This window comes from Lontra canadensis, unplaced genomic scaffold, assembly GCF_010015895.1.
Source record: "Lontra canadensis isolate GAN:19392208 unplaced genomic scaffold, GSC_riverotter_1.0 scaffold37, whole genome shotgun sequence".
Lineage (NCBI taxonomy): Eukaryota > Metazoa > Chordata > Mammalia > Carnivora > Mustelidae > Lontra > Lontra canadensis.
Genome location: NW_022631031.1, coordinates 16,975,712 through 16,999,514, shown reverse-complemented (window position 1 = coordinate 16,999,514; position 23,803 = coordinate 16,975,712). Strand labels below are relative to the sequence as shown.

General features: G+C 40.1%; 2 protein-coding genes across 10 annotated transcripts in view; one reads left to right on the top strand and one right to left on the bottom strand.

The window, feature by feature from the left end:
• EYA1 (EYA transcriptional coactivator and phosphatase 1) overlaps positions 1-15,715 on the bottom strand; it is a 353,650-nt gene extending 337,935 nt beyond the window's left edge. For 4 of the 9 annotated variants that reach the window (XM_032869201.1, XM_032869207.1, XM_032869206.1 and 1 more), the window contains exons 1-2: positions 12,714-12,769; positions 4,084-4,191 (exon numbers count right to left, since the gene is read on the bottom strand). In XM_032869201.1, the coding sequence (XP_032725092.1) occupies positions 4,084-4,116 (33 nt within the window). In that variant the 5' untranslated portion in view covers positions 4,117-4,191; positions 12,714-12,769. Of the gene's footprint in view, positions 1-4,083; positions 4,192-11,461; positions 11,474-12,713; positions 12,770-14,433; positions 14,615-15,435 lie in introns of those variants that run through there. The other 5 variants (XM_032869209.1, XM_032869210.1, XM_032869202.1 and 2 more) reach the window with 4 other exon arrangements.
• LOC116874538 lies at positions 15,366-22,623 on the top strand. Its single transcript, XM_032869238.1, has 4 exons — positions 15,366-15,484; positions 15,538-16,018; positions 19,502-19,604; positions 22,326-22,623. The coding sequence occupies exons 1-4, from the start codon at positions 15,366-15,368 to the stop codon at positions 22,361-22,363; spliced, it is 741 nt and encodes a 246-aa protein (XP_032725129.1). The 3' UTR covers positions 22,364-22,623.
• The last annotated feature ends 1,180 nt before the right edge of the window (positions 22,624-23,803 follow it).

The window sequence follows — 23,803 nt, the reverse complement described above, 5'->3', positions numbered from 1 at the left end:
AGACCCTCTGGTCTCATAGCTGTCAAGAAGCTAAAAGAGGCGGCCCTCTCATTAGCCTCCTGCCCAGCCCAGATGTCCAGGCTTCAAAGAAGGGATGTAGAGGCTCCACTGTCTCTTCTCCCACCTAATCACATATCTTTTTATCTAGGGAGTAGAGAAAGAACCATTGAGATGTGAGAAAGAATTATTGTTTGCAAAGGCAATAGAGATTCGGAATTTTACGCTGATGACTACACATGGTGAGCCTTACAGATACGTTTTAAAAACTGGTGTGTGAAACCTCTCGAGAAGTTTTTCTTTAAAAAAATACCATTTCTCTGCTGAGAAATAAATAAAGCTCCTACTCCGATCAGAAATATGCTGAGGGAAACAAGTATGAAGTCTTATCAGAAGAGGCACAATCTAGAATGGGCCATTAGCAGAGGTAATTCTGTGAGCAAAGGTCTGTAGAGGAGAAGAAAGTATGCTACAAAAGTAAAGCTATAAAGGACACTAGGTTAAATGGGAGCTCTCTCTCCTCATGTTATAGATGCAGAAATTGAGGTTCCCAGAGAAATGCATAGAATATACTTACTATTGTATAAAAAGAATATTTTATATGAAATACTACTTAGCAAAAAAAAAAAAAATACTAGTACATGCAATGACACTCACTACTCTTCAGAAGCCTAATGCTAAATGAAAGAAGGCAGAAACAAAAGTAAACATGCTGGAGGATTCAATGTATATGAACTTTTGGAACAAGCAAAACTGATCAAAGGTGAAAACCATTGGAAGTGTGGTTGTCTTCAATGGGGAATGGGTACTAGGACGTATCAAGTGAGAAAATTTTGGGTGACAACTTTCTGGGCAGATGGAAATGTTCTCATTTGTGGTAGGATATGGATTATGTGGGCATTTTCATTCATCAAAACTGTACAGTTAAGATTTGAGCCTTTCAGTGTACGTAAATTTTATCTTAAGAAAAAAAAAACTATAAAAGAATAGAGGTGTCTCAGTGGTGGCATGGCTGTGAATGAAAGAAGATGAAATGAGAACGGCTGCATGTTGATAATGTTGACACGGGTATGGTGGGGGTACAATGTGTTCTTGTGGTTGCTCTGGAGATTGTTGAAACTTGTTCTACAAAGGTTCTACAAAGGTGCACAAGCCAATAAAGGGGAAGTCCAGTTCATGTTCGGGAGTGTGAGCTCTTCTTGATACTGTTCCTGGTCTGCTTTTGATCCCTTTCCTTTCCTGAGTTACATGAATGTTTTCAGCTATGTTCGAGGTCCTCTTCCCATCTGGAGTCTGTTCCCCACTGTAGAGAGCACAGTGGAGTCTCTCATGTCAAGCAGTAACGCAAGCAGTTAAGGTACTGCGGTTAGGAGATCTCACCAGGATCAGCATCAGCTAGCTGACACCCCAGAACTGATAACCAGCAACCAGAGGAGGACTCCAGGGGCCCAAGACCGATTCAAAAGGGGGTAATTTCTGTTGCAAACCGTCAGACTCTTCAGACCGGACCCCTCTATGTCTGATCGCTTGAAACAGGCAGCTGCCACAGAAGGCTCTGTCCGACGATCTCCGAATAGAACTGAGATTCACTGTTTGAATATCAGAAGAATTGAGGGCCATGAGCTGACCTGGACGAGACTGAGGACTTATCTCAACCGGGAACCCACAGCCTGACTTCGGTTTGGTTCCCTCACGTCCTGCACCCTCTGTTATCTTGTTTGTTGTGTGGCTTGTCTTCTGTCCTGCTCTGTGTTCCATGTAAGATGCCAAGGTGAATCACATGGTGAGACCCATGGTCATTGAGTGTGGGATCCTGAACCTGCTTTATAATTGTGATTAACTTGGCTTTATGACCGAATAAAGCTGACATTGTGGAAAGACACAACTCTGGTGTGTGTACCTCTGTAGCCTGCCCAGGACGGCCACCCTCCTGAGAAAATGGGAGAGCCTGAGAGTGAGAGAAAGTGAGCCTGGACAGGAGCCCACTCCAAGCCTCTGTACAGGGTCTTTGAAAAGACTGAAGCCATGGGCAGGAGTCAAATTGCTAGGAAACGTTTCTCCAGTGCCACGTGGCTTGCCCTTGAGAATCCCACCTAGTTTGCTACCCTCATGCTAACGAGATAGCTTTCAAGAGCAAAACTGTTTCGCTCTAATATAGCAAAAAGGAAGAAACCTCAAAAAGATATGTAATAAGATTGCCCTGTAAGCACAACTGTTAATGATATGCAAAAAACCACTTTATTTATTATTTTTTATTAAAGAGAGAATGTGCGTGAATGGGCAGAGAGGGAAGGGGCAGTGGTAGAGGGACTCTCCACCCTGAGCTTGAAGTCCATGACAGGGCTCATCTCAGGACCCAAAGATCATGACCTGAGCAGAAATCGAGAGTCCAACATTTAACTGACTTAGCCACCCAGGTGCCCCTTGCAAAAAACATCTTTAATCATTATATTCTTTTTTTTTTTTAAGATTTTTATTTATTTATTTATTTGTCAGAAAGAGAGGAGCGAGAGTGAGCACAGGCAGACAGAGTGGCAGGCACAGGCAGAGAGAGAAGCAGGCTCCCTGCCAAGCAAGGAGCCCGATGTGGGACTCAATCCCAGGACGCTGGGATCATGACCTGAGCTGAAGGCAGCTGCTTAACCAACTGAGCCACCCTAATCATTATATTCTTTACCTATTCTTTTAATTTTAGTCCCAGATCTTAATTCTTAAATTAGAATTGGCATAATTTAAGATATTAAAAGAAATACTATCAGCATTTATTTGCAGATACTGTTAAATTTCCTAGTGAGTTTCCACCATATCAATTTACATCAACCTAAAGAGAAAAGTTACACGAAAGAGGACAATAAGTAGGAAGTTATTAGCAAGTTAAATTTTTCATTAATTTCATAAGCACTACAAAAATATTTTAACATAATAATAAAATCAAATGCACAAGGCACATTACAAGAATTTAAAAGAACAAACAAACAAATTAAATGGGTTAAAGGTCCTCTGCCTGTTTAGGCTAAAAGCTATACCTTATGGAATGATCTCGAAGTGTTCATGTGAATTACCTCACAAGATGACTGAGGAGATCTATAAAAATACACCCTGTAATTGCATACAGTGTGACTACAAAAGTACTCTGATGGCACTTGACCCTTTGTTATTAAAATCCTTATCCATTAGCCATTACTGCTTATTGCATAACACCAACAGGTCTTGTAAAACACACATTTACAGGAACCACAACTGCATTACTAAAGATCACACTTCAGGTTTGTAATAATTCTACCGTGGACAGAGCTGAGCTATGAAACCACAGGTCTACAAGCATCATATCTGATCAGAGAACCTAAAAGACAAAGTCACGAATGCCACCCCAAACATTGCTATGGACATTTTCTATAACAACTTTAACTTACTGACGTGTGCTCTTTAAAAATTAATATCCATTGCCTTATTCATTACCTCAAAACTTATTTATAAGGTTACCTCTAGTTGGGAATATTTGTTTATGAGCCAAAGGAAGCTTGCTTTCTTCCTGATATGAACCTAAGGAAAATTTCTGAATCCTTTCTCTTCTGCTCACAGGATAAACAAAAGAAATAAAATTGAAGAGACCTAAAGTTCTCCTTAACTTAAAGTGCATTCAAGAGTTTATCAAACTGGGAAATTAACAATGAACACACACTTAAAGGACACACACACACGTATTCATAAAACAAATACACACAAGGCAATCCCAAAACTTGGACATTAATTTCAAGTTTTATGAGACAAATGTATGTTTTCCCAGAGGTAAGGAAAAATGTAAGCCTTAAAACTACATTATTCATATTGGTGTAATTAAGTCACACTAAAGGTTGGCATTTTTCTTCCAGAACTCTACTTTTGATTACTGGTATCTCTAAGACAGATAATAAATTAGGTTAAGCTGATTAAATAGTATACTACTTAATTCATAACTTCTAAAATCATTAAAAATGGGTACAGAGCTTTTGAGGAATTTCCAGACACTCAGGTTACAACAAAAATAGTAATTACGATTTTAAGAGTCATAACTCTTTCCTTAGGATAGACATTCTGTTTACTTACAGACTGTCCATTTATCCCCCGGGGGTCTTCCATTGAAGACTTTTTCTTCTGAATTATATATGGGCTATTAGCTACACAGTTCTTCAAAGGGTTCCAACACCCATGCACCTGTGAAGAATAGAGCACCAAGCGGCCGTATTAATTATGTGGCATGAAATCAAGAGCTGATCTCTGCATCTGCAGCTTCCCATTTACTTGCATGTATACACAAGTCAAGAATGCTTACCTTCACTGAATGAATCTTTAAAATAAATATTATGGGCTCACTGTTTATCACAATTTACATGAGCCAAATGTGGCCAAATTATAGCTCAGTGTGTCTGCTGTCAGCAGCTGCAGCCCAAGGAAAAAAAAAAGAATGGAGAGGCCAACGAGAGGGCTTTCTACAACACATTATTTTTGAGCCAACAGTACAAGAGCTTTTCTTTTTTCTTTTTGAATTCAGTTTCTCCAAGCTATTTATCAACGTCAGTTGTACCATAATGCAAAGAGGAAATAGTAACAAAGAGATATGATTGTAGTCTGAGCAAGGATAAAAGAGAAAATCTAGAGTTGAGTGTTTTAGCCTCAGGGCAAGGATATTATTATACTATTTCTTAGCAAGTTTACATTAGGTCACAGTTTCACGGCTGATCAATTCTGAACCTTTAGAGACTCAACACCTTTGAGAAGAATGGGCTTTGGGGATGCTGCAAGGGGTGGACAATAAATATAGTATGTTGAAATATATTCTGCCGTTAGCTATCTTCAAAAAATAATAATAATATTAACATAGTCTTCTGGCTTCCCAGTCTCATTTCCTAACTTTCTGAATTGATTTTCATGCTCATCTTCAAATGAGGAACCCGAAAAAGATCCTCAGGTTCTCTTACTTGGGCTTGGCAACTAAGACATTTTTCTATGTTCCTTGTATCAACTCCAACATAGATATTTAAATATTATGGAATTTTAAGGAAAAAAAAAAAAAAGACATGATCTTAATATCACCTGAGACAAAATTACAGAACAGAGAATATGTAGTAGTCTTCTTCTTCTTCTTCTTTTTTTTTTTTTTTTTTTGAGAGAGAGAGAGAAAGAGAGAGCGAGTGCATGTGAGGGGCAGGGGAGAGGAAGAGGAAGAGAATTTTAAGCACTTTCCACACCCAGCCCAGAGTTAACACAGGGATCTATCTCACAACCCTGAGACCATGACCAGAACCAAAACCAAGAGTCCGATGCTTAACCAATGAGCTACCTAGGCACCATGAGTATGTGGTAGGCTGACTTCAGTAGCACTTTTTGTAAAAGTTCTTGAACCTCTGCGTGTTAGACGGTAGGAAAACCACTCCACTAGAAGTCAAGAGATCTGAATTTAGGTTCTGACTCTGCCACTAACTAGTTGAATGATCTGAGGTAAATAATTTATCCCTCTGAGCCTCAGTTTTACTATCTGTGAAATGGGAGATTTCAATTGGATTTTATCTTACAGGCATATATTTTATATGTGTAAGTTCATGAATGCATGCATTTACACACATAATCTTCAGATAAAAGATCCCAAGCTTGGATGATTTGGGAGGTAACTTTGAAATACTAGAGTCATTTTCATTTACGTTTGTTTCCCTCACAATTATCAATGCTGGAAAATATATGCCTTAACCACTGTCAGCACAAATGTGATGCTTCTTCCATAACTTAAGACTCATAAATAACTAGACTCCCCAAATTTTGAGAGCACAGTGCTTTTTTTTTTAATTTTCACCAGAAACAATTTTATAACTTCAGGTTATGTATAAATAAAAATCCTGTGGATGTACTTACGCTCTGCTAAACCAAGAAAAGACAACATAGTACTCTATTTCAAATTGCTCAAAAGTTCAGAACTGAATCTTAAAATCACCCCATCATTGCTGTCGGAGGATTCCTTGCATAATCAAGGAAGAGCTATTACAGAAACTATACATTTTTTTGTTGCTTGAGTTAACTCTCTTGAGGCACATTAACTTTTCTAAGGTGATAAGGCAACTTTTAAAAATTATAGTAAAAATCCTACCTTACCTTGGTCAAACATTTTACAGTTTCCAAAGTGCTTTCATGTGAGTTGCCCACAATGCACCTATATGTGGTGAGACAAAGTCCAGTCTCATTCCTCCCAGAAGGGAGCAGGCCCAAGACAAAGCCCCCTCTGATTTCCCCCAAACTCCCATCCTCTCCATACCTGTCCTTAGAACATGTTTCAATCAAAATCTGTATATTTGATATTCCAGGATTATTTCCCATGTGTTTCTTTCCCATATTTCCATATTGAACTTACTGAACAGTTTAAGGTATTAAGAATGGTCAAGTTACAGAAGCATGAAAGATATTTCATTTGTAATTTTATTTCTTCTGAAGATGAAACTGTTCTGTACCAAATGCAGTATTTGTTATTGTTTCCTGGGCTAAAAAAGAAAAGACTGAGCTTATTGAGAAGTCAAAAGAGTCAGCATTCATTGACTTCAGATAGATGTCTTCACCGAGAAAGACTACCACTCAAAAATCAAAAAATCGCAGAGAGCCATGGCCTTTATTTACAAATCCTCCACTGCTTGCTAAATCAGCCTAGTTGTTTCCAGATTTCTACATGTCAATCCAAACCATGCAACAGAGGCCATGACTGGTTCTACTGATATTTAGGAGCCTGGCTTTAGTAAACCCTTAATTCCCTTGCTGGACTTGATCTTTCATGGTTTATGAATAAGCCTGCCCCCATTATAGCACTTACCTAATGGGACTGTAATTATTTCTCTACCTGTCTCCCCCACTAGACTGTAGCTCCATGAGGCCTAGACCGATGCCTTACTCTCTTGTTCAGAGTACATATGGCACTCATTAAATGTTATGAATGAATGAATGAATGAATGAACGTATGTTATCGATGCATGGCAATTTTTTAATACATGTGAACTCTGAGTCAGAATTAGGTGGGCAGCTAAATGGTGGTGCTATCATTCAATCCGCTTGAAAAGTACCCATCAAATTTCTGGTCCTGAACACTGGTTTCAACTACCTAAGAAACAGGCTGAAGCAAAAACAGGTTACTTGATTCCTATCTATTTAACTACCCACCTATTTACCTACTTCCAGGACAGAGAGTTGTTATTCATAAAACTGTTTAGACCTACATATAAACCCATGTGGAGTACTCAGAGATGAAATTCTCAGGGACTTTGTTTAGACCAAGGAGTGGCTCCTAGAAAAGGACTAGAGGAATATTCAAGGAGACTCATCTAGACACAGAATGGTGAGGGCAGGTGCACGCTGATGGAAGGATCAGTGGGTTGAGATTTGTTTTAGGAGATTTGTGGAGCACCAGCAGCAGATGCCTTGGTATCAGAGGTTTCCCTGCAAGGACAGGCACTGGTGGTGGTTGGACACCCATTCACACAGCCACCCAGCACGCACCTTGCCAAAGCAAGGTGTATTTGCCACAAAAGGCCAAATCCTTTACTTAACCACTACCAAGTCAATTATTATGGCACCCCATATGGGAGGGGTGCCCCCCTGGACTTATACACCATGCAAGGCCATCGCTCTGTTAGGCACTGAAGTATAAAGTTCCCTGATCAAAAGACAAGGGACTGAGAGACAGCCTAGGTTTCTGCGGACCAATGTCATCATTCTAGAATCAGTTATCCACTCTGAGCACAGAGGAAAAGCCTGGAAGCCTCTTCCTGAAATGTATTTCAACAACTCCTTAAGTAGGAGGAAAAGATCAACAGAACAAAATAGCGAGAAACAGCTGCACAGCTGAGCACACATTTAAATATATGTGACTCGACTCTTCCTATTCGCTAGCTGCATGAGGTCACCTGAGAAAAATGCTCTCCCGGGGCAGACGGTGGTAATCATCCCCTTCCAAGGTCACTGCAGCTCACAGGAGACAGGAGACAGGCTAGGGGCCCTCACAGGCCCAGGCCAGATGCTAGCCTAGGCAGGCAGTGTTGAACGGAATCATGCCGGTGGTTCTGCTCAGCAAGAGGGAGAGTGGGAACCATGCTGGGCAAGAGGAGACAAGGAACACTGGCCCTGTCTGGTCTTTTCAGCAACTGAAGGGACTAGGCCTCCTTCAGTCCAACCCCCCGGACCATCAATGAAACACCACTGAAAAGCTAACTTTGATAGGTGGGCTCACTGGACATGGGAGTAACGGAAGCCTTAGGAACTCCCTTTCTATTTGCCACTCTTGGGGGAGTGGGGTAGGAAGAAACTAAAATTGGTGTATAGCAAATAAAACAATAGCAAATAAACGTCAGACATATACACTGATAAAACAGACTCTGTAGAAAACATCAAATGAAGGCTCAAAATGACAAATATCGTAATCATACGAAATTTCCTTTGGGGGCCCAGATGTATAACAAAATTGGGCCCCTAGTGATGGCACTATAATTACATCTGTAGAGTTCAGTGATACCTGGAGGTGACATTTTAGGCCCTGTGGCAACTGAGAAGCCTATTACTCTTTAAAATACTGAACAGTTCTAAATACAACAACTTTAATGCACGTGAGGCAAAAAATCTATTCTGCACATTCCTGCTCCAGTTTAAACTTTCCCTGGGATGCCAGTTTGTCACCCCATGTCTATGAATAGCCCTTGCTGCTGAAAAGGAAAATACTCAATAACCTGAACCTAAAATTTCCTGGGTTCAGTAAAATCCATATTCATTCCACATAGGTTCTTCCCATTCATTTCTATCCATCAGCAAAACCAGGTGGTTTATAAAATAAGCAATAGCATCTCATCTTTCCTGTAAACTTCATCCTGCTTTTACCTTAGTTCTGGATCATCACAAACTTCCTGGCCATTGTCAAAACAAAATATGGGGAGACATTAAGTTGGCATTAAGTATATAAGTTATGGAGGCATGACACAGATGGAGAAAGGGTCTAGTCAGTCAAGCTCATCAGACAGACCTTCTAGATTGAAGAAAAATAAGGTAGAGACTAATATGATTTGGAAGAAAATAATATTTTTAAAAAATTTTATACATCATCTATATTTTAATTTTTCCTGCTGGTTTTGAAAAATGGGTTATGTTTTAGATGACACATAAATCACCTCTAATGAACCAGAGACCCATCAGATACTGTTAATAACTTGTGACTCCTTTCATGAAAGAGTATTTTCGTTACAACACTCCATCACTTTAATCTTTGCTTTCTCACCAAGTGTTGAGTTTTCTAACATTCCTGAGAAGCAGAAGGAAATTGGTGGTTGAACACGCTTTATAGAAAAGAAAAGGGCTATTCTGAAGTATGTTACCAGAAGACTACAACGACAGATTGAATAAATATATCAAATCAAGGGGTCTTTAAGAAAATTTACAAACAGAAGCCTGCAGTGAAATGAACCACTGGATGAGTGTCCTCCGGGGACCCACATGACTCACCATTCCATGGCTCCCAAAGCCACAAGATACCGAGCGCCACTGCTGCCTCTTCTGTGCTGTGCTCACCTTCCTAAGAAATTTGGTTATAGCAAGAAAAACAGAGATTGGGGATACTCAGGTGAATGAGATTCAGAAACCAGATACTCAACGAGCTCTGAGACTGTTAAGGATCACATCCCAACCACTGAAGCCACTAATGCAAAACCAAGTCCAGCTCTACATTGGTGGAAGTCTTCTATAGCTGGAGATAAAGTTTCTATAGAAATAAAAGTCTACAACAATTTGCTTTTATAGCTGTTCCACCTAATTACTGGTACAACTGTTTTAAAGTTTTATGTATGAAGCCTATCTATTCATCATAGACTTTCTATATGCATATGACCAGATTTCTGCCTGCACCATATGCAACTTCCTACTAACTTCAGATGAAGAATGGAAGGCAAGGGGGCAATTGAATGAGTTGAGGCAAATCAGGATAATTAACAGCATGTGTTTATTCAGTAACTAAAGTTCAATTCAAACTATGTTTTCGAGAGCAGTAGACCTACAAAGTATTTTAATGCATCACTTAATACATGAACAATATTAAGAAAGCTCTAAAGGAAGGCCCCTGTAATCCCATCAATCTAACTTACTTTTATGAAACGATAATCATAGTGAGTCACCATTCTTCAATTTTTCTTGTTTCTCTTAACATTGTTCCATAAACATTTTATGGTCTGTACTTATCATTTTTAATTTCCATATAATTCGTATTTCATCGGGGCAATATTCCCATAAAGTGGGACATTTGGTTTTTTTTTCACTCTTGCACTATAGCATATAACATTTCAAGATCTGCATTCATCAAGCTCTTTTCCCTCTTTTAAATGCCTTGAGGATAAATTCCAAACTGCAATTAGAGGATCAAAAGGTAAGATAGTCAAAACTAGTAAGAGAGGTCAAATTCACTTATTCAGATCTCTCTTCCATACAACACTGACCCTAGTAGAAGGATGAAACATGAGAGTCCTATCTTAAGAATATTCCAATGAAATGACCACCACAGAACCTAAGATCTTGACAGCATTCATGAATCTCCCTATATCAAAGGTTACTAAATTTTTTTGTTCATGGAAGAACTTTTGAATACTAAAGACCATGATTGGACATTTGAGAGCCTTAAATCGTTGATGTGCACCATCACCGTGCCGATGGGATGCATGGTTATCACACATGGCTCACTTGCTCTTTCTTTCACTCAACCTTGCTCTCATGGACTCAAGATGAAAAGTCAAACCTCTTTCCAATAAACATCTGCTCTTTCATTACCATCCTGATCACTTTCTCCTGTCTTTCAGCAAGGTAAATCACCATGCCACAGGACTCAGTTGGTTGAGTCTGACAGCCATGTTAATAAAATACCTTATATGCAAGCATAGAAACAATAAATGTTGCCCATTAATTATGATTGGTGGAACACGCATGCGGGATTTGAGGAACAGTGGTTTGTGTGGTAGCATGTTGCTTGAGAATCATGGGCCTATAAATCTCATACGTAATGAACAAATGCAGGCATCCAGGGGAAAGTAACCTAAAATATAATACGCAAATGAGAAAAGTATCTAAAATTTCACGAGGCCGGTATATTAGTTCTGCTGCATCTGCTGGTTGTAGGTACTATCAGTCCACTACAGGTGTAGTTTATGATACAATGTACCATAGAAATAGTTTCTCAGCCTACAGAGACTATAGGTTCAGTTTTAAAATAACAAAGTCTAGAATAACTAGTAGCAAACTGCACTGGTACCATTCAGTGACTATGTTATTCGGTGTCTAAGTAAATGGCTATAACTAAGTGACGAATTTTCTCTCTTTATTCAAAAGACAAAGAGGAGATATGAAACATCAACTCCTTTACTTTCATGTAGAAAGATCTACCATTGGATACCTCCTAAGATGTTAAAAATACACCATAAAAACTCACCGATAGGGATGGAAAGCAGATAGTGGTTGCCTGGAACCAGAGCCCAGGATGGGGGTGGAGAGTGGTTGATGAACAGTAGAGGGGTATAAAGGAACTTTCTGGGGCACTAGAAGTGCTGGATCTTGATTGTGGTGGTGACATAGGTGAACATAATGATCAAAACTCACTGAACTAATAAAGTTGATTTTTTTTAAGTGCCACAATTCACATTTCTTATTAGTTGTTAACCTCTTTTTTTTTTCCCAGTACCATTATGAAAGTAACATTTTGCTAATATAATTGTCCTTGCCCCTCCAAATCAAATCTGACGATGTTAGTGTTGATCTTTGTCTAGCCATTTATCCACCAACACTCCTCTCTAATGCAGCTGACATTCACTCCTACCTGAGTAAACCATATGGGTCCAACAATTAATAATGTTCATTCTTAGGTATCAGAGCAAAAAGGGGCTTTAAGACATCTCCTTTAAGGAGATGGTTTAAGGGGTGAGGATTAAAAAAAGTATACAATGTTCTTTAATAGTAAGGTTCAATCGGCATGTCAATAATTGATGTGATCCTGAAGGTTTTAATTTTTTAAGACAAATTAGAATGTGGAATGGTGGTCAGGTTTTCAGTAATACCGTGGGTCAGATTCATTAAGCACTTGGTCTGTGCTTAGCCTACAAAAAAAGTTCAGCTGTCAAAATTAAAAAGCAGGTTTATTTCTAAAAAATATATGGAAAGATTTATTTCTCAGACTCTTATGCCATTTCTGCTAAAATTCAAAGGCAATTTTAGCCATGGATATAGGCATCTATATCACTATCCAGCCCATTAGGTAACATATTTAGTACAGGGGATCCAAGTTCATCGTTAGACCTTGGAATTAATGCATATTACATATGCCAGTTTAGGAGAAACTAGAGAAAAAACACCTCCCTGCTCTGCTCCAACAATACTCCTTTACCCTTGACAGTCACAGCTAAAGCTTAGCAAAGCAATTTCCTCATTTCCTGGATGCTGACTCTTACTTTTACTTGCTTCTTGACCAGAGTCAGGACTGCAATCTCAGAGGCCAAAACACCAAAAACAAAGACAGTAATGGAGAAAGCCCTAAGCTGTCAGAAAAGAGGCACTGATTCAGGGTTTCGTGAATTTCACTCTTTCCTTAAAATCAAAGGAAAACTTCCATTAGTTCAACATTAGAGACATTTCAGGAATCTGCCTCCCCTCAATTCCACAAGCAAACAATTAACAAGTGACATGCGTACTGGGATACAGGTGGTATGAGATGCTGTGATGGGACCGCAGAAGGAAGGTGTGGAATCCAAGTTCCCATCTAGAGTGGGAATCAACGAAAACGTCCTTTCCAGATAGTCAGGCTGCTTCTACAGGAACACTTCTGGGGACAGAGATCCACCAGTTTGGCAGTCATTTGGTCCACAGCTGGAGGGTTTAACTTCGAGGACATTTTCTCTTAGAATGAGCTGAAACAGACCCATCAAAGCCCCTTCTCTAACATCAGTTTTTCTTCTGCAGTGATACAAATACACTTCAATACCTTCCTATACTATTCTATATATACTTCCTATACATCCTATATATGTAAAGTCGTTCTTGAAATATTTAAGATGAATAATATCCCTCTTAGGGCTCTCCTTTCTAGGCCCAAAAGGTCCTTTCAAAAATGGGTTAACTTTCTGATTTCCCTCCACAGGACATGTCTGTCAGCCAGTGGGCCCTGGATCCCAATACCACTGGCATTGACTGAGTTCAGGACACTCAAACTATTCTGCAAATGACCTATTTTCAAGTCCCAATCCTTCTATATTTGAGGAACTGACTCATCCTTGTGAAATTCTCATTGCGTTAGTTTCGCCTGTCAATCAAGCTCACTCAGATTCTCTTTGACTCAGGATTCTGCAAGAAATGACTAATGTAACCATTCCAGCTTTGTGTAATACGCCAACCTAAAAACCACTACTTTAGCTTTCTACTTTAAAGTCACTGATAATGGGGCGCCTGGGTGGCTCAGTCAATTAAGTGTCTGCAGTCAGCTCATGATTCTAGGGTACTGGGTTTGAGGCCCGCATGGGGCTCCCTGGTCAGGGGAGAGTCTGCTTTTCTCTCTCTCTTAATCTCTCTCTGCGCCTACTTTCTCTCTCTTTCTCTCTCTCTCTAATAAATAAATAAAATATTAAAAAAAATAAAGTCACTAATAGAAATGATAAAGAGGAGAAAGCCAAAAAACAGAGCTAGTCCTGATGAATCAAAGGGTGAGAAAGTCTACTGGAGGATCATGGTAGGAGGGTAAGGGTTGCAGTTGGTAACTCTGACATTTATCAACTCTGTGATCCTGGAAAAATTAACCTTTCTGAGCCTGTTTCTTCATTTATACAATGATATTAATATCACCCAATAGGACAGAGAGATTATTGTATTTTACACATAGTACATGTTCAGTAAATTTATGGTGAGCAGAGGATAAGCCTTTTGTAAAGGATCAAAGGTCATAAAATTATGAAAGGTCATTATCCAATATGCTTAATTGTCTCTAGTTTTTATATCCAAAAATTATATCCAAAAATTAGAAGTCAACTGCTTAATTAGACACTTTTAGAAGCTGCCTTTCAGGTTACTAAATAGACGATTAGTAAAACTGTATTGTTATTGTAGTGCTCCCTCTCTTTACCCTCTCTTTGATTACCTTTTGTGAACTCTTCCACTTTTTTATAGGGGAAATAATTCCACTAATAGATTTTTTTCATAGTTCCTATTTTGTAATTTATCTTAATTATCTTAATTACTCCTCTGCCTGCTCTCCAAGTATTTACATGTTCCAAATTGTGAAACTTGTTAGACTGTACTCTCTCCCAAAACGGGGAACAAGTCTGATTTAGTCTGATGGGTCTGACATCCAAGTCTTTCCCAGTCTGGCCCCAGCTACCATCTCTGTGCATCTTTCCTGCAACCGAGGTCCCTCCTGCTCACCTGCAGCTGCTCCTGGCTACTTTTAGATGCTTCTGATGGCAACAGATCTCTGCCTGGAGGATGTACCTTTCACCCAGTCTCCTACATAGCTTTCAGGGCTCATCCAGTCCTCTCCTCCAGGAAGCCTTCTACACCTATGATTTCCCCCAGCAGAGTACTAGTCACATTAGGTCACAATTGTCCACCATGCTGCTGCTTCAGGGCAGAAACCATTTTTATCCATGCAACAAGATGCTTGGTACATGGCCCCTTTCCCTGAACTGCTGAATGAACAGTTCAGAGCTTGAGACACAGGACACTGGGGGTCTCTGCACAGGATGGAAGAATGCCTTCCTTGTTCTACTTGGACATCCTGCCTCTACATTATTCCTCCACTTCTCACTCATAGCTGACATTTTGTTTGCTCAGTAGATACTTGCTGATTTTTTTTTTTTTTGGAACATGTAATTAATTCACACTTCTTTACAGGTTTGAATCCTCCTCTCACCCCCCCCCTTTTTTATCAAGAGGTTTTGAGTTTTATGAAATGATTTACAGAGCTCGCATTCACCAGCGTGGCCACCAGAACAAAAATGTTGGGTGGGTCTTAACAAAACGATAAAAAAGTATTTATACTGTATGCATTATTCCTACCTCCCCCTAACCTCACCAAAGGTAAAGCAGAGATCTTGTTTGTTTGTCCTTGCTTTTTTACTTATTCCTAGATGTGTCACCATAGTTGGCCTCTCTAAGTCATCTGCTACTACTTTTAACTGGCCTCCTTGATTTGGACCAACCAACTCACTTTCGGCCAAATTAAGGAACTCCAGGGGCTAGAAAGCGCTAAATATAAATATCTACTTGCCATGACTGCTCCCCCAAATGTTTCCCATTACTGGGGCTTCGAGCTCAAGCACACATCCAAGACAGCAATCACATCAAATAGGGCCAAGATGACCGCTCTCCCCCTCCCCCGTCCCCCGACGTCCCAATCAGTCACCACCTCCCGGAAGGAAAACAAACCGGCCGAGACACATCCCTCCACGTGCAGCGGGCGCCCTAAGGCTGCCAGGCAAAGGGGCGACGCGCGTCCCCATTATTGCGCGCGCCGCCGCGCCCTTCCAGGAGTCCTCGCGTGACTGGCGGCGGTGCCCGCACCTTGGAGGCGGCGGGCGGGCTGGGGTGCGGGAGACGCGCGCGCTCGCCCGGGGATCAGGGCCCCTTGGTGTCTGCGCCCCCTCTGCCTCTTCCCGAGCACCGATCGCCGCCTTCCCGCCCCGGGTGGGGCCGCGGGCGGCAGTGGCTCCGGGCTCTCGGCCGCTGCCTGGGAGCCAAAGGGTCAGCTTTAGTTTCACAACAAAGTCTCTTCGTCACTGAGATCCGCCTGGAGGCCAAAGCGGCCGGGCAGCCCGGGCAGGGGCCGGAGCGCCGCCGCGGGTGCCGAAGGTGGGAAGAGAGCGCGCGAGGGGAGGGTGACCGGCGACAGGGTCCCCGGCGGCTGGACTTACTCGTGTCACAACTGCGGCGACGAGGGGCTGAGGAACCGGTTCTTCCAAAAACCAAACCGAAAATGGGTAACGGAGAGGCCAGGGCAGCGCTAAGAGGGGTTCTGTCTCTGTGTTTAGGGCAAAAACTGCTCTGGCTTCCAGAAATTCGAGCCAGCGGTGGCTTTTTTCTTTCTTTCCTTCTTAAATGCGCCTGTGCGTCGTGTTTGAGGGGCGCCCTTTGCGCGGCTCCGAGTGCGCAACGACAGCAGGGCCGGCGCTGGCGAGGGCAACCCTCTTCCCAGCACCCCCCGTCTTCCCAGTACCCCCTTCTCGGTCCCCAGCCCCCTCGCTGTGCCCCGACTCCCCTCCGCACCCGAGCCGGAGCCTGGGCCTGCTGCCCACGCCCCGCGGAGTGTCTAGGACTCCTCAGCCCTTGCAGTGTTTAAACTGAGGGAGAAGGTGGTGGGGGTTGGTCTGTCAACATGGGGGAGTTAGGTGTGCTCGAGGTGGACCTTAAGGGAGGACAGGAGGAGTGACATGGTGTTGTTTTTTTTTTTTTCCCCCTGCTGGGGTGGGGAGGATTTAAAGGGATAAGCAGTCAGACTGAAACTTACTCAGACATCTGGGATTCAAATAATTTTATAAGTGGTCTTAAAGGGATGTACTCTTAACTTAAGGAAACTGAGACAAAGAGTAGTAACTGGATTACCCCCAAATCGTTCAGCTGGGACTAAATGTCCCATCTGGCCCTTTCTACTAATTTTTTCTTTCTTTCTTCCTTTCTTTCCTTTTTTTTTTTTTTTTTTTTCTTTTGCCTTTGTTGCATCACAGAACCCTTTGGGAGAGTAGGGTGAAGTTTCTGTAACCTCAAAATCCCTCTGTATCTGTGAGTTAATGAGGGCTGGAGCCAACCTGGATTCAACCTGTGAAGTATTTCGGCTTTGGATGAAGCATCCATCACAGGCCTGTAACCCGAGATACTCCTTCTTTGGGAACTTCCGCTTACTTGAGTAGGGGAATCCAATCACAAGCAGTGAAAGATATGCAAATACTTTGATGATTTGCTCTTATAAGGACTCAGGCTTCTCAGTGAGCTTTAAAATGTTTGCAGTTCTCTCTCCCTCTCAAATAAAATGCCTTCCCCTTCCTCACTCAGTTATTCACATCAAATGAGATCATGTAGGCAAAAGGCCCTCGGAAAGTATAAAGCATGGCATGAATACAAATATAATTGTGCATACTCTTCAAACTCATCTAGAGTCACATGCTTTCCTGTTGTTTCTATCAGTCAAGTGTCTGTTGACTTGTACTAAATACCATGAAGTTAAGAGTCAGAATCCTTCACCTTCAAAGACCATAGGTTATAGATTCTGAGATAAGACCAACACACAGGAAATAAGTAGAAACATGTTTGGTCCTAAACTGCTGGGTGTTTATGTGGATGCAGACCCTGAAACTTTCCAAAATAGACCATATATATCAGGTGAGAAGACTTCTTGTAGAAGTCAGTGCGCTGATAAAGTTTGTTAACCTAATAACCCCAATATCTTGTCTTAATAAAAATATTAACCAAATTGGCAAATTGATGAGGATGGCTTTGCCTTTTGGAATCCATTGCTTATCCTTTCCACCCATTATGACATAAAAATTTTTTTATAATATAAAAAAGCAAATCCAGAGTCTTTTAAAGCAACAATAACCACAAACTTCCAAATACAAGTGTCTGCTATGAACTCACCAAAAGCAATGAAAGTTTCTTTTGTCAAAGACTACAGGTATAGTATTTATTTGAAAATCATATTTAAAAAGTCAGTCTCTATAACTTAGAAGTAACATATAATCTAAAAATTTTATGGGTTAATACAGTCCTTTGATCCCTGATCCTAAAATTTCCTTAAAAAAATATATATATATACATATATATATTTTATATATATACATATATATATAAAATATATATATGTATATATATATAAATGGCAGCTCCCAGCCCAAATATCCGACCATATTATTTTGTTTAACTTCTCAAAACCTAGATTCATATGGTCTTTGGATGAAAACAGATCTAAACTTTGAACCAGTTTCTGAATTTGAAGGTGGGGAGAATTATTTCATTATTGCTCTTTAGGAAGTGCCATGTGTTTAAAATATTGGCAGTACTAGATTCAGAAGATAAAGTCATATTCAGAATTTTCTATTAAGGAAAGTTGTTATTTGGCCAAAGTACACTTATTTTTGTGCAGTATACAAATTCTTCATATTCTCCAAAACGGGAGTAACAGGAGCCAATTTATTGAGTATAATGTATTCCAGACACTTGCTGGAATAAACAATGCTCTCGAGTCCCTCAGATGCACAGCCAATAGGGAGCTGTTGACTACTTGAGGTTTTTACACATCTCTCTGCCAGATCAGAAAACCAAATCCCAAATCAATCACAGGCACAGTGTGAATTTATAGTCCTGTTCGGGCATAGGGTCACAATCGGCAAATGCATTACACCACCTAAGATAGGTTTAATTTTAACATGAAATGTACTTATTTTTTCATTTGACACAACTGTAAGTCTGAATAAACTTTTCAGTAAAAATGTAAATGTCCTTTGTCACACCAAGCCAAAACCCAATAAGACATATAGTCATAATTATCCACTTGAGAACATATATGTTTCTATTCGTCTATTGGTGTATTTATAAATACACGTATCTGTTGAATTTCCATGTAACTAGTAAATACCATAAGGAATCAATTATGTATCTGTTGGTTTATATTGGACTGAGAACATTCAGCTGCTTACATGTCATAAAATACTAATCTTCACTGCTATCCTAACCTACCTAATGTACAATAAAGAAATGATAGGGTTTTTTGCACATGAGGGAACAAAAATTGCTTAAGTGTAGAGTTATACTCTAGCTTTATGGTATAAACACAGAACACATGTGACAGAAATGTATATTTAAACCCAGGTCCTATTCAACCTCTCAAATACAGATCCACAGAAGGCAGAGGGCCTTCTGTGGCTCAGTGGGTTAAGCCTTTGTCTTTGGCTCAGGTCATGGTCTCAGGGTCCTGAGATCAAGCCCCACATTGGGCTCCCTGCTTTCCCCTGCTTCTCTGCCTACTTGTGATCTCTCTCTGTGTCAAATAAATAAAATCTTTTCAAAAAAAGGCAGAGGGCAAAAATCAACAGAAGTATTGTAGTTCATTGAGCATTTGTATTCTGTCTACAATAACAGGTTAGTTGTGTTATGAACACTCCTGATCAAAAGAAATTTTATGCTTCTCTCACACACACACCCACTTTAAAATTCCTTTTGTTATTTGGTTTGGCAATGTAATTTCATATAGAAAAATTTGTCAAGGGGCGCCTGGGTGGCTCAGTGGGTTAAAGCCTCTGCCTTCAGCTCAGGTCATGATCCCAGGGTTCTAGGATCAAGACCCAGTCGGGCTCTCTGCTCAGCAGGGAGCAGGGAGCCTGCTTCCTCCTCTCTCTCTGCCTGCCTCTCTGCCTACTTGTGATCTCTTTCTGTCAAATAAATAAATAAAATCTTTAAAAAAAAATTGTCAAATGCACCTAATGGGGATTTTCCTTAAAAGAAGATGAAGATCCAGGCCACTGGCTTAGATGGAGATTTACTTCGGAGCATCAGTGGGAGAAGACCAGACCATGTGGGAATAGCCAAAAGTCAAGCCAATTCTTCAGGTATGAGTTAGAAATTTTCTTATGTGCAGGAATCATTTAAAGAAACTTTTCACTAGATCAGTCACTTTTCCCCCCAGTACTGCTCTTTTTTCACTTAGCTAAATCACTTAGTACTGTTAGCATCATGTTAACTCCTTCAGGGTAGGAGGTGTCTGGCCAGAGAGCATGAATGGAAGGCACTAGAATCATAGTGCCAGGAAAAATGATGCACAAGACTGATCTCTATGCTCTAGGGCCTGTATATTATAAAAAGTGCGTGTGAGTTTTAGTCTACTGTAATATCCTGTGGTCTGAAAGTTAATGTCTATGCCTATTGCTCCTCCTAAAACACAGTATGAGGTAAACCCTGGAGAAATTTACTCACTAGACAGGAACTTATTATGTGAGCCATAAATTTTGACTTTTACACCCAATTTCTTGTTACATTAGGACTGGTTTTCTAATCCATTTATTATTGACTAACATTAGCAAATACATTTCCCCCTATCAAGACTTCCAAAGAACATCATCAAATTCTTTAATCATACCAGGCATTTTGGAAGTATCTAATGAGAGGATGCTTCATGCACTTATAGCTTGGGGAGCTAAGTGTGGGGTACAATACAAGGGTTCTTGGCCAGCTTTCTACTAAAGCAAAGACTTAAGGTTAATTTTCAAGTGATGTTTTATCCGTGTCTTATGTCTCATAAATAAGTATTCTGTTAAACTTTATTGTACATTTGATTATTAAAAAAAATACCTGTTTTGTTGCTCTTTTCCTTTTAGGTGAATCTTCCAAAGTTATTGAGATTCAGTCTTTCTGCATATTTAATCTAATATGTCTGATTTTTCTGTTCTTTTTATCATTTTTCTCCCTTGGCACATATATACTTTTCATTCTCAACTACTGTTAGAGTTGGAGCTTTTCTGAGCTTCCAATATGCTTTTATCCAGGTCATTCTACTTATTAACATATATCCATTTGTGAGCTGCCTTTACTTTTATAAAGAGATGATATCTAACAAGTGCTCCGGGTGAATATGACTCCTAGATGTGGCAGTCACTTGTTCTTGCCCCTACTCCAAAGGCAATGGCTTGATTGTCCTTTTTACATTTTTGTAATATCATATGACAAACAAGCATCAGATTTATTCTTCTTTCTCACAACTAGGCACTTTTTAAAACAGCACCTTTTCCCCCAAGAATAAAATTGCAGGTGTATTTTAAAAAATCAAACATAATTGCTCTTCCAACATAGTTTAGAACAGAACTGCATCCTCTATAAGTAAACTCTAATGGCCAGCAGAACGGAAATTTTGGGGAGTTTGACTCATGAAGAGTATGAAGTTGGACCTCAAGTTTATGACTTTCAGATTATATTTCCCCAGACATACGACTTGTGCTTATCTAGGTTAAATCTCATCTGCTATTTCCTGACCATGTTTTTGGCAGATAGCTGATAGTACTTTTGTTGACTTTTGGTTTATAATTGTGAATTACTATTAACATTTTCTTAAAATTGGTTCCATTTTGTGAGTCTGTCATTAGGCAAAAACAAAACTAAACGGGTAGAAAGCCCAGGATAAGAAAGCATGGATTCACTGAAAAGAGGTAACCTGAAGGGTTTACCCTATAAAAGCATAGATTGTGGACTGAGGCCATTTAGATGAAACAATCAGCTCTCAACTGGCCAACAATAAGCATGAAGAATGGTACTAGAGGTAGCTGTAAAGATAATTTTCAAACTGCCTTGCCTTGCCTGCCAAACCAAGTACCATCTAAATGCCAAAATTAGTGCCAAAGGAGTAGTGGGAAGGAGAAAGCAAACAATCCGCTGTTTGTTTGATAAGCATAAAATATTTATGGTGAGGAAAATTATGTTTCCAACATTGTAATTGTCTTTATTTCTTAACATGTAACAAGAGGCACTGAAGAGCTGTTCTTGGTAATGAAAACCTAATGTGTCCTTGAATATTAGTCAGATATTCAGAGACCTGAATTGCTGATTGGGGTTGACGTCTTCTGTTTCTGTTTTTGTCTGTTATTTTCTTTGTTTTGTTTTGTTCTTTGCCTCCATGTGGGTTCTTTCCTAACACCAGACATTTTGTTTGCTTGCCTTGTTTTGCTAGAGTATTCCATTTTATCAAACAAATGTTTGATAGCTTAAGCAATTCTCGAAGAAATAAAACTTAAAACTGCTTTATGCATTGTTTAAGCCATTACCTTTACATGATATTAAATCTATAAATGAACTAAATCATAGCCCCAAACCAGGATGCTTATGGTGATTATGAAAGGGGGGAATCCCAACAGATAAATTTTATTATTCACTTTTCAGAGTGCACAGCGTATTGCCAGCTAATGGCCATTTTACTCTAGAAATCCTTGTCCCTGGATTTTATTTTTTAATTTGCTTTTAGATCCTGAAATAAATGCCTAGCTCAATAATTTGCCTAAATCTAACATGAAACATATTTCCTTTCACATCATAGAATTTATTTATATATTCAAAAGGAAAACTCAAATCATGGCACAATCAGCTAAGGAAACTACTGGATTAGCTGGGGCAAAATGTTTGTTGGAGTGAAAAAGGGGTTATTCTTCTGTGTATGTGTATAATATGATCCCTGGGATGACTGCATTCATTGCGACCACTTGTAGTAATTTCTAATCTTTGAAGATATGTAAAATTTTGTTAGCAGTCTCAAGTTATTCATTCAATAGGTTTGGGTGTCGTTCCAGCCACACGGGGAATTCTTAGGCACAATCAGTTACAATGACATCGATGGAGGCTAAACACACGATGCATTTACCTGCCCTCAGTGCCGGTGGAATTTGATTACGAGTGAGACTGGGCGCCGGGGTGTGAAAGAATGTAGAAAATTAAACGTGAGCTACAAATGCTGATCAAACAAACCATTTGCCTCGGAAAGAGGTATTTACCATTCAAGAAATGTTGCGAATGCGGCTGCAAGGGTCAAACGTGGATGACTCATTTGATGTGGAAATTGAGCTAGGAAGTTTGAGGAGAGAGAGAGAGACAGACCGAGAGAGACAGTCTGGGGTGCCGCGCACGGGGGGCTGGGGCGACGTCGGAGGAATCGCCTGCCCAAAGACGGTGAAACGACGTGAGCTGGATTCAGATAGTTAAGCAGAATTCACCTCGGGCAGGAGGTTTTTCTTTGTCGATTTCGCCTTCGTCTACGGAATTCTAGCTTCTTTCCTAAGCCTTGTCTTTTTCCTCAAGCCTAGGACGCCGGCACAGTTTGATGCTCTCGGAAAAGCCCCGGCGACTCCGGGTTGCTGGTACCGTGTGCAGGCGCGTCCGGTCGCTCTGCCTGGTCGCTTTGCAATTTGATTTCAGGCCTTTTTCCCTCCTCGGCTTTTTTTTTTTTTTTTTGACTACTTGAGAGGGGGTTAAAAAACTATATAAGAAATTCGAGAACAGACTGTGGGATGCAGAATCGCACACGTGGTCCTGCAAATGGGATAAGAGGGTGGGGGAGGTGGGGAAGACAGAAGTGAAACTAGAAATTATGGCACGGCTTTAGAATTCGAGAATCTCCCTTATTCTTTCCCAATATATGTTTTTCGTTCTTCACAGCTGCACTTAACCAATAAAAGTGGAAGAGGGAAGATAATGACCTGAATAGTGACGTGCCTAAGGACATAAATGTACAAGCAGCTCGCTGGCGGGGATTTTTGCGGAAGAACCTCAAAGAGGGATGCCGTTCCCCGGACTGTTTCTAAATAAATGTACACTATTTCTCCAAAGATTATGAACAGTTCTATTGTTCAAATCCAAGATGCGATAATGCATAGGCTCCCTAAAACGGGACATTCATATTTCATGTATTTAGAGATGTTTAAAACCTTAAGAATTAGACAAGATGAAAAGACATCCTTTTATGATCTGTTTTGGGTAGCTAAACAGGTAGGCGGATACGTGAAAAAACAGTTTACTTCTGGAAGCTGTTTTGCTTCAGAATATACCTTCTATTTGCTAAAAGTTTATATTGTCGTAAATAAAATCAAAAGACAAACTCAGTGCGATGCATCATTTGACAAGTAAAATCCAACACAAATTTTATTCGGAAAGGGATGATAAAACAGAGTGCTACCGCTGACACCTCAGTTAAGTCACGATTTAAGAAAAAAATATTCCCACCATAAGAACGTTCAGTTTTGTTTTGTTTTTCCTAACATGTCTTGAGTTAAAC